This window comes from Nerophis ophidion, linkage group LG13 (assembly GCF_033978795.1).
Source record: "Nerophis ophidion isolate RoL-2023_Sa linkage group LG13, RoL_Noph_v1.0, whole genome shotgun sequence".
NCBI lineage: Eukaryota > Metazoa > Chordata > Actinopteri > Syngnathiformes > Syngnathidae > Nerophis > Nerophis ophidion.
In genome coordinates, this window is record NC_084623.1 from 33,574,087 (window position 1) to 33,585,671 (window position 11,585).

At 43.0% G+C, this 11,585-nt stretch overlaps 2 protein-coding genes across 2 annotated transcripts; both read left to right on the top strand.

Annotated features, from left to right (window-relative positions):
• Positions 1 to 894: 894 nt before the first annotated feature.
• On the top strand, positions 895 to 4,123 carry LOC133564034 (paraneoplastic antigen Ma2-like). The gene is made up of 3 exons (XM_061918120.1): positions 895 to 1,061; positions 1,809 to 3,680; positions 3,756 to 4,123. The coding sequence occupies exons 2-3, from the start codon at positions 2,585 to 2,587 to the stop codon at positions 4,121 to 4,123; spliced, it is 1,464 nt and encodes a 487-aa protein (XP_061774104.1). The 5' UTR covers positions 895 to 1,061; positions 1,809 to 2,584.
• A 2,796-nt stretch (positions 4,124 to 6,919) lies between these two features.
• LOC133564954 (retrovirus-related Pol polyprotein from transposon 412) lies at positions 6,920 to 10,891 on the top strand. The gene is made up of 2 exons (XM_061919465.1): positions 6,920 to 9,167; positions 9,912 to 10,891. Exon 1 carries the CDS (start codon positions 7,013 to 7,015, stop codon positions 8,720 to 8,722), a length of 1,710 nt encoding a protein of 569 aa, XP_061775449.1. The 5' UTR covers positions 6,920 to 7,012; the 3' UTR covers positions 8,723 to 9,167; positions 9,912 to 10,891.
• Positions 10,892 to 11,585: the final 694 nt, after the last annotated feature.

Consider the following 11,585-nt stretch of genomic DNA (forward strand, 5'->3'; position numbering starts at 1 on the left):
CTTGGTCCGAAAACCTTCCCTGGATTGAATATGCTCACAGTTCCCTCATTAGTTCCACTACTGGCTTATCTCCTTTGCACGTCGCCTTCGGGCTCCAACCACCACTGTTTCCCTCTACTCAACCCAAGGCCGACGTGCCATCCGTAGCAGCACACCTGCTTCGAGCTCACCAGGCATGGCTCAACAACAGGGCGGCGCTTACGAAGAAATCTGCTAGGAACCAACTGGTAGCAAACCACCATCGCACACCAGCTCCACACTACCAGTTGGGACAGGAGGTCTGGCTGTCATCCCGCGACCTACCCCTGGCCACCGATTTCAGGAAACTGGCCCCCAGATTCATTGGACTGTCCCCCATCATCAAGATCATCAACCGGGTTGCAGTCAAGCTCCGCCTCCCTAAGTCTCTGAAGTGCCACCCAGTTTTCCACGTGTCACGCATCAAGCCTGTTTCTTCCAGCCCGGTCAGTCCTCCTGAGGTACCACCTCCTCCACCCAGGCTGGTTGACGGTCACCCAGCATTCACGGTCAACACCATCCTGGATGTTAAAAGAAGGGGGAGGGGTTTACAATATCTGCTAGACTGGGAGGGGTACGGTCCAGAGGAACGGTCATGGGTCTCTAGATCGCTTATACTCGATAGAAACTTAATTCAAGATTTTTACATTTGTAACCCATATGGAAATATAGTGTCACTAATATATTCTCCTATTATTTATTTCTAATTTATGGTGTGCCAAAAGTCACTTTGGTCACTTAAAATGTTAATTTATGATGTGTCAAAGTCATGTGTTCACTACCGGGTTAAACTAATGATACATCCACACAGCACGTTATTCACATGTTGGCCAGTAGAGGGCGCATGCGCCTTTGTTATTCCAGTCACTTCTTCACTGAACGTCACCGAGTGAAGACACGAGTCATATCATTGTATTTCAAAGACAAAGTTTAAAAGTTAAAAATACTTGTTACTTCTGTGACCGAGTGTTGGAAAAGCAGCATAAGATAGCCGGGTTCCAGTGGGCGTTGGATTGCTGTGCTTTGTGCTGCTGAGAACTCCAGTAAGTGTTGATTTGTGTGTGAGGCCTACAGTACATTGCTGTTAGCAAACCTGCTAGCCTAGCTACACTGTTAATGCTAAAGAGAGGAATCTGATAACAAGACACAGAATTAAGATGTACAAAACCAATTGGAGTAATATGATGTCTTGAGATAATGCCTTGTGACATGTTAGCATGTTGCAGTTGAATAACTTTATTGTATTTTTGTTTTGTGTAAAAGAGGTTATTTTAATGTAACTGTGTTCAGCCTCATGCAGTGAGCAGAGGAGCTGCATTCATTCCAATGCTGCTAAAACAGCCTTGTCATGCTGCTTAAAGGGGAACTGTTGATACATTTCATTTATTCAATTGATGCAGTTAAAATGATACTCATTATAATACATGATGACCAAAATGTGATTTCAGTTAAATAATCATTTATTTTATCATGTGATGGTTTAAAAAGTTATATTTCACGGTTCATAATTTAAAGATATAAAGGTAAAAATCCTTAAATGGATGTAATTCATTGAATTATTAAGAAGTGAAGCTACTATAGTTTTCATGATTTGATGCTGCTCTAAAGTCTTACAGATTTATATGTAGTACAGTGTGAACTGACCAGTATTCATATGTCCATAACTAAATGGTTAAAAGGAGTAACTGTGTTTATTGATTTAAAATTGAAGATAATATGGTACCATATGGAAGAGAACTAAGAGTAAAAAGAGTATTCTAATTGATTACATTCTGTACTGCTATGTGCAGATTGGTTTTTTGTGTGATCCTGAAGTCTGGTTCCAAGCTGGACTTGAGTTTGATGGCGAGCCAGTCCCAGTGAGTGAGAGTCTGCGGAGAGGGAGCGTTTGGATGTGGTGTGGCCAGCTACATCGGTCTCCACCCTCTGCAGTGACCTATTACTGAACTGATCTACCATCAGAGTCGCAAGTATCGAACCGAATCAATACGGAATAACGGATTACAAAAGAACTAAGGATTCCCAACAAAGGAATATAGACAGTATTCAATTCAGTACTACCCGGATAGAATTCAAATTTAAAAGGGACATTTCTTCTATTTTTTCTATTTTGATTTTTGTAACAGAGCTCTATTTTATTCTATTTTTGGGGTATTTTCAATTCAAAAAGCACACTGTTCATGTGTTGTTGTTTATTATTGTGCAATAAATTTGCCAGCAGCTGTTCTGTGGTCCACTACGTACAAAACGTCTCATTTCGAGTATCTCAATTATACGGCCAAGAACCTAGTAATCTAAATTGTTGTACTAACCTGCTATCCTACAGTAGGGGTGCTACACACTTGGCGAGCCAGCCAGGAGAACGCTGTGATTCTGAATCCATACTCTACATACAATACAGAACAGCTCTGGCACGTTTGTTCACAATTTTTGTAATACCTCTGACTTAACACTTGAAATATGGATGTCATTAAGTCTGAAAACATTAAGGTACCCAGTTCAGTACTGGTCAGTGGCATGTCTGGTACTGAAGTAGATGAGGAGGTATTTGACTTTTTGAAACAATATGGGTCTATTGAAAGAGTGGTTAAAATTGACAGTTCCGATGCTAAATTCCCAAATTCAGTTATTGTTGAGTTTAAATCTGGTGAAGGTGTTAGTGTTCTTGCACGTGATTTACCATATAACAGACCTTCTTCAGATGACAAAATTAGACACTATGTGCAGCTCTTATCTAGTGTTTATGCTGCTAATTGCAGGTTCGAACATAACCAAATTCTACCTGTGTGAGCTTGAAGGCATTGCAAAATTGAGTGGCACAGACTTTGAGGAAGTCCTGCGAGAGGAGTTGGCCAGAATTCAAGAAAGCCGGCCAGCTCAACGAGATGAGGAGGTTGAGCACCAAACCCCCTCGTCTACTCCTCACAAGAGTGGAGTTGAACCGGCGTCCATCCAGACCCCAAACCAGTCCACTCTAAATGTGAATGAGGTCCCACTTAAACAAACCCTGCCTAGTGGTACCAGATCACCCTTTCAGCTACCACTTGACCAAATTAACACACCTGAGGTGCAGAGAATGGTCGTGGAGCATATTGTAAAGAGCAGTGACGTGTCGTCAACACACCATACCAGGTTGAGGCCTTTCTCTGGGAAAACTCCCTGCCCCAGCCTGGAAGTCGATTATGACACTTGGCGTAGTAATGTTGAGTTCTACTTCAGCGATACCACAATCCCTGACAAGCAAGTGGTCAGAAGGATTGTAGAAAGTCTCCTTCCTCCAGCTGTAAATGTTGTAAAGCATCTTGGGCCCCAGTCGAGCCCACGTGACTATTTGCATGTACTTGACTCAGCCTACGGTACTGTGGATGATGCTGACGAGCTCTTTGCAGTATTCCTTACCACCGACGCAGAGCCGGGTGAAAAGGCGTCTGCTTATTTACATCGCCTACAGTCAATACTGAGCAAAGTAGTCAAGAGGAATGGCATTCCTGCCAGCGACGCAGACCGGCAACTGCTGAAACAGTTCTGCAGGGGATGTTTCAACAATAGTTTAATCACACATCTTCAGCTGTCCCAACTGCAGAAAGATGCCCCACCCTCGTTCTCCGAGTTGTTGCTCTTAGTGAGGACGGAGGAAGACAAGCAGGCTGCCAGATCTCGTCGTATGAAGCAACATGTGTGATTTCACAAAGCTAAAGTGCAGTCTAACAATGTGAACGTGTACAACTCTGATACAGATGAGAGGGACATAGCAGCCGCTGCTGTAAAGGATAACTATAATGAGGGTACAGAGAGAATACAAAAACAACTAGCACAACTTCAAGCCCAGTTGGCAAACCTGAAAGCATCCATGGGTAAATCTTCCACAAAAACTACCTCCAAGGGAGCTAAGCCGAATAAATCCAAGGCAAAGGAGCCTAAGACAGAGGCTGTCCATAGAAGCAAAAAGAAACCACGAGCGTGGTATTGCTTTAACTGTGGCGAAGATGGACATATAGCGCCAGTTTGTCCCAACGAGTCCAACCCGGAAGTTGTTGAGGCTAAACGCCAAGAACTCAAAGAGAAACAAGAGCTGTGGGACGAACAAAGCAAACTGGATTTTTAAATTCTGTTCCTGTTGAGGAGCAAACAGGAACAAAGACTAATACCAGCTCCAAACAAAATGTTGCAAGTTATTCTCATAGTACCAAGCACCAATCTAAAATACCAAAAGGTTTAATTGGCAACAAATGCATCAGTGATGTGACTGTGTCAGGTGTAAAGTGTTACTGCCTTCTTGACACAGGGTCTCAGGTGACCACAATTTTTCTAACTCATTCTACACAGAGCACCTGTCAGAACAGCCTATCCAGCCATTCAATCTTCTTGATGTGGAAGGTGCTAATGGTCAGTCAGTCCCATACTTGGGCTATGTAGAAGTCAGTATTGGGTTGCCAAAGGAGTTTATTGACACTGCACCCGAAGTGACCACACTAGCATTAGTTGTCCCTGATCAACGCTCCAACAGTGACTTGCCTGTTCTAATAGGTACCAACTTACTTGATGTGTTATATGATGAAGAGTGCCAATACAACACTCAAAAGACTACTTAAACTATTCATGGCTACAAACAAATCCTCAGTGCACTTGAATTCAGACAAAAGCTAAAGAGCACTGGGCAAATAGGTCTAATGACACTTAAAGGGAAACCGCAGCAAGTTATTCCGGCACATGATAAAGTCCTTGTGGAAGGCCAGGTCAATGTCAATCCTGCAAATACGGAGAAGTTGGCAGTTCTGGAGCAGCCAAGAAAGTCTGTCTTACCTGGTGGCATTTTCGTTGACTGTTGTCTCGTCACTTTACCCCAGCAGCCTCAGCACAAGTTGGCTGTTTGGCTGAGAAACGAGACAGACCATGACATAACACTACCTACAAACTGTGTTGTCACAGAACTACATGTTCCTGATAAGATTGTTGAAAAAAGTTCATTACATGACAAGAATGCAGTGAACTGTTGTAGTGCAACCTCTTCTCCAAATCAGTCCACAAACAACACCCTGACGTTTGACTTCAGCAATTCTCCTCTACCAGAGGAATGGAAAACCAGAGTCACAGAGAAACTCAATGGTTACTCTGATGTGTTTGCACATCATGACCTTGATTTTGGTCATGCCACCAAAGTCAAGCACCATATCAAGCTCAAAGACGAGACACCTTTTAAACAGCGTTCAAGACCCATACATCCCAATGACTATGAAGCTGTCAGGAAACACCTTAAAACACTGCTAGAAGCTGGTGTGATACAGGAGTCCGAGTCACCCTACTCGTCACCCATAGTCGTTGTAAAGAAAAAGAACGGTGATGTCCGACTTTGTGTCGATTACCGTAAGTTGAATACACAAACTATTAAGGATGCTTATGCATTACCAAACCTCGAAGAAGCATTCTCCGCCCTCACGGGGTCACAGTGGTTTTCCGTGATGGACCGCAAATCCGGGTACTACCAAATTGGTATGGAAGAGAGTGACAAAGCCAAGACTGCTTTTGTCTGTCCCCTGGGGTTTTGGGAGTTCAACCGTATGCCCCAGGGGATAACCAATGCGCCGAGTACATTTCAGCGCCTAATGGAGAAATGCATGGGTGACATTAACCTGAAAGAGGTGCTTGTTTTTCTTGATGATCTCATTGTGTTCTCTGCCTCCCTGGAGGAACACGAGGCCAAGCTCTCTCCCGAGAAGTGCAGATTCTTCCAAACGTCTGTACGTTATCTTGGACACATTGTCTCAAGAGAAGGTGTCTCGACTGATCCCGAAAAAGTCATTGCACTGAAAACGTGGCCAAGGCCACGGACCCTAAAAGAATTGAAGTCCTTTTTAGGCTTCGCCGGCTATTATCGCCACTTCGTCAAGGATTATTCTAAAATAGTAAAGCCATTAAACAGTCTCACTTCTGGCTATCCACCTCTCAGAAAAGGCCAGAAGATGACGACACGTAAAGGGAAATTTTTCAATCCAAAAGAGCCGTTCGCAGAACGGTGGACACCTGCTTGTCAGGACGCTTTTGAATGCATCATAGAGAAGCTGACATCTTCTCCCATCCTGGGGTTCGCAGATGCAAAGCTCCCCTATACACTGCATACGGATGCCAGTACTACTGGTTTAGGAGCTGCTTTATACCAAGAGCAGGACGGCCATCAAGGGTCATCGCCTATGCCAGTAGGGGCCTTTCATCTAGTGAGGCAAGATATCCAGCACACAAGCTGGAGTTTCTAGCTTTAAAATGGGTAATCCTAGAGAAGTTCCAGGACTATCTCTATGGTAACAACTTCACTGTGGTAACGGATAACAATCCGTTAACTTACATACTCACCTCAGTTAAGCTAGATTCTGCCAGTTATCGCTGGCTAGCAGCCCTTTCTACGTTCAACTTCAACATCAAGAACAGGGCTGGAAAGAGCAATCAAGATGCCGACGGTCTCTCCAGGCGACCGCATGGAATGTTGGTTGATGATGACGCTTCACTGGAAGAAAGAGAGAGAATAAAGCGGTTCACCTCACATCATCTATCATCGTCACCTGACCATCTAAACTTACCTGAAGATGCAGTTACAGCCCTATGTAACCGACACCTGATAAAGGAAACCGACAACTTGCCTTCCATCACGTTGGTTGAATCCCTAGCTCTCAACGCCGACGCTGTTCCAGACTTCTACAGTGATGAAGAATTATTAGGTCATGTGACGGTACCCATCTTCAGTGAGGATAACCTCCGAAAACGACAGGAAGCTGACCCTACCATCAAGCATGTTATTCATCTGTTGGAATCTGGAGGCCCAGTACCTCGGAACATCAGTCGTAACTCTCCTGAACTCAAACTGATGCTCAAGGAGTGGAAACGCCTTGTGATGCGAGACGGTCTCCTGTACAGGAAGCGGAAATGTGAAGAGAAAACCATCTATCAACTCATTCTTCCAGAATCCCTCAGAGTCACTGTACTCAAGTGTCTCCATGACGACATGGGACACATGGGCATAGACCGTACTATTGACTTAGTGAGGTCAAGATTCTACTGGCCACGAATGGCTGCGGATGTTGAGCACAAGGTCAAAACCTGTGGCCGGTGTGTTAGGAGAAAGACTCCGCCTGAGAAAGCAGCACCGCTGGTCAGTATCCAGACAAGTAGGCCTATGCAATTGGTCTGCATGGACTACCTATCACTGGAGCCTGATTCCCACAATACCAAGGACATTCTGGTCATCACAGACCACTTTACAAAATATGCGGTAGCTGTACCCACGAAAGATCAAAAAGCTACTACTGTTGCGAAGTGTCTGTGGGAGCATTTCTTGGTTCACTACGGCTTTCCTGAACGCCTGCACAGTGATCAGGGAAGAGATTTTGAGTCTCACACTATTAAAGAACTTTGTGCCATAGCCGGTATCAAAAAAGTGAGAACCAGTCCTTATCACCCGAGGGGAAACCCGGTTGAGCGATTCAACCGCACCCTTCTTGGCATGTTGGGTACTCTAAAAGAAAAGGAGAAGAGTCACTGGCGTGATTTTGTTAAACCACTCACACATGCCTACAACTGTACCAGAAGCGAAGTCACCGGGTTTAGTCCCTATGAGTTAATGTTTGGGAGACAACCCAGGCTTCCAGTCGATATTGCATTCAACCTACCCGTCAGGGAAGGAGCACCAGTATCTCACTCCCAATATGTGCGAAACCTCAAGTCTCGACTGGAGGAGAGTTATCAAGCAGCCATTGAAAACTCCCAGAAGGTTGCTGAGAGGAATAAGCAGCAGTGGAATAAACGAGTCAGAGAGTCTACACTTGAAGTGGGAGATAGAGTACTGGTGAGAAATGTCCGTCTGAAGAACAAACACAAACTCGCTGACAAGTGGGAGTCCGCTGTGTACAGTGTCTTACAACAGATGGGAGACTTACCTGTTTACAAGGTCCAGCCAGTGGATGAAGATGGTCCAATCCGCACTTTACACAGGGATCTTCTGCTGCCTTGTGGACAATTGGTTGAAGTCGAGGATGAGGAATCCAATCAGCCAAAGCCGATTCGTCGTCCCAGGACAAGACATAGTTCTCCTCAGGTCCAAAAAGAGGAAAGTTCTGAGTCTGAAGAGGAGTACACAGTCTTTTCCGAGGAAACTTCTGCTCTCACTGAGAAGAGGTTTACAGAGGTCTATAACATCCCTAAACAGCTGGTTGTAGCTGACAACCCTCCCACAGAGAAGGAATTGGGCGAGACACTACAAACCCAGTCACAAGTGGAGTCCTTTGCTGGTAATGAGCTTCCGTTGCCAGTTGAAGAGGAAAAGGAATTCCCTGATGTGGTTGGAGATCACCAGTTGGAGAACAATGCTGAACAACCACCTCCTGAGGAAGTTGCAGTCTTGCCTGAGCCAGACAATGTAATACAAAAAGATGATATACCCTTGCTGGATCTGAATGTTGAGAGTAATGAAAACGGAGATCCGGAAAATAACACTGAAATTCCAGAAGCTCGAGCTGAGGGAACCAACTTACCTGATGACTGTGGTGAAGGCAATATGGTACGCCGATCTGTAAGGTCAAGGCGGCCACCAGATCGATTGGACTACCCACAGTTGAGTAAACCCCTCATCTCTTTTGCTCAAAGTCTTCTAGACAGTTTCAATCACGCACTCATTTCCTTTGGTGACTACAACAGTCATGAGGTTATAGCAATTTGAGTCAAGATGTTATAGCACATGAAGGGACTCATGCTGACTTAAGGGGGGAGTGTGTAACCCATATGGAAATATAGTGTCACTAATATATTCTCCTATTATTTATTTCTAATTTATGGTGTGCCAAAAGTCACTTTGGTCACTTAAAATGTTAATTTATGATGTGTCAAAGTCATGTGTTCACTACCGGGTTAAACTAATGATACATGCACACAGCACGTTATTCACATGTTGGCCAGTAGAGGGCGCATGCGCCTTTGTTATTCCAGTCACTTCTTCACTGAACGTCACCGAGTGAAGACACGAGTCATATCATTGTATTTCAAAGACAAAGTTTAAAAGTTAAAAATACTTGTTACTTCTGTGACCGAGTGTTGGAAAAGCAGCATAAGATAGCCGGGTTCCAGTGGGCGTTGGATTGCTGTGCTTTGTGCTGCTGAGAACTCCAGTAAGTGTTGATTTGTGAGTGAGGCCTACAGTACATTGCTGTTAGCAAACCTGTTAGCCTAGCTACACTGTTAATGCTAAAGAGAGGAATCTGATAACAAGACACAGAATTAAGATGTACAAAACCAATTGGAGTAATATGATGTCTTGAGATAATGCCTTGTGACATGTTAGCATGTTGCAGTTGAATAACTTTATTGTATTTTTGTTTTGTGTAAAAGAGGTTATTTTAATGTAACTGTGTTCAGCCTCATGCAGTGAGCAGAGGAGCTGCATTCATTCCAATGCTGCTAAAACAGCCTTGTCATGCTGCTTAAAGGGGAACTGTTGATACATTTCATTTATTCAATTGATGCAGTTAAAATGATACTCATTATAATACATGATGACCAAAATGTGATTTCAGTTAAATAATCATTTATTTTATCATGTGGTTTAAAAAGTTATATTTCACGGTTCATAATTTAAAGATATAAAGGTAAAAATCCTTAAATGGATGTAATTCATTGAATTATTAAGAAGTGAAGCTACTATAGTTTTCATGATTTGATGCTGCTCTAAAGTCTTACAGATTTATATGTAGTACAGTGTGAACTGACCAGTATTCATATGTCCATAACTAAATGGTTCAAATGAGTAACTGTGTTTATTGATTTAAAATTGAAGTTAATATGGTACCATATGGAAGAGAACTAAGAGTAAAAAGAGTATTCTAATTGATTACATTCTGTACTGCTATGTGCAGATTGGTTTTTTGTGTGATCCTGAAGTCTGGTTCCAAGCTGGACTTGAGTTTGATGGCGAGCCAGTCCCAGTGAGTGAAGGTCTGCGGAGAGGGAGCGTTTGGATGTGGTGTGGCCAGCTACATCGGTCTCCACCCTCTGCAGTGACCTATTACTGAACTGATCTACCATCAGAGTCGCAAGTATCGAACCGAATCAATACGGAATAACGGATTACAAAAGAACTAAGGAATCCCAACAAAGGAATATAGACAGTGTTCAATTCAGTACTACCCGGGTAGAATTCAAATTTAAAAGGGGCATTTCTTCTATTTTTTCTATTTTGATTTTTGTAATAGAGCTCTATTTTATTTTATTTTTGGGGTATTTTCAATTCAAAAAGCACACTGTTCATGTGTTGTTGTTTATTATTGTGCAATAAATTTGCCAGCAGCTGTTCTGTGGTCCACTACGTACAAAACGTCTCATTTCGAGTATCTCAATTATACGGCCAAGAACCTAGTAATCTAAATTGTTGTACTAACCTGCTATCCTACAGTAGGGGTGCTACACATTTCATGCCCAGACAAGCCAGTTAGGCCGCCAGGTGGCGTCCGTTGAGGGGGGGGGGGTACTGTGGTGAGTTGTATATCCTTTGCTTATTTTCTGTACTCTTTGGCACAACATATGTACTCTGTCTCTCATCCACAGTATGGAGCGCAGCTGGTGCAAAGCAGGAGCACACACCTGAAGTTGATTAAGGGGGTCTATTTAACCTGGGTTCTGACGCCATGCGAGCGCCGGAACTTTGTGTCTCACCACCGTATTGCTCGCATGCGTACGCTCCTTCGGCTCACTTGCAAACCTTAGTTTGACTGGTGCTCCTTGCCAGGTTTGATTGTTATCTCTAGCCTTGTCTAGCTCTTTTAGTTTGTTTTGTTTCTTCTTTCAAGAAGTGTCTTTTTACCAAGCCTCGTCTAGCGTTTTATGTTTGTACTTAGCTCTTTTGGTTTACGTTTTCCATACAGTATTTTCCTGGCTGTGTCCAGCGCTTTTGGTTAGTTTTTTGGTAGCAACTATTTCAGTTTGTTCATGGTGTGTTTTTGTGCTCCACCATCGCCTTGTGTTATATATTTGGCAACCTTACGTGCAAATAAAGACAAACTTTGCTTTGCTACCTACTACGTCTCTGCATCCTTGGGATCCTCGCACTTCTACACCTAACAAGGAGGTCATTTTTAAAAACTGTTTAAATTGTCTTTTTGATTTCTTTACAATATACAAATACAATAATGATTATCTTCAGCTTTTAATGTTTGTGTCACAATGACAACAGATTGAATATTTATTTCCTGTCCATATCAAAACATTTTGATTCCACACCTTTTAAATTTACAAATTTACAAGCAACTTACTTTCAATTTCAAATCTCCTTATTTAATAATCCACCTCATCTTTTCTTCTCTCAGCCTGGTATTACTTGATAGATTTTTGCTTCATTTAATTTGTCCTCAAAATGCATGTGACAGATCAGAATTCAGGAAGCACAAAACAAAAAAATTCTCAACATATGGACCAGGGTTGAAACCATATGCATGACTCAGAGTTGGTCAGGAAAAGTGAAAGTTCATGTTAACTAGTAACCTAAAAATAATTTCAGTCAAAAGTAAAATCCAGGGTGATACAGGTGAGCAAAT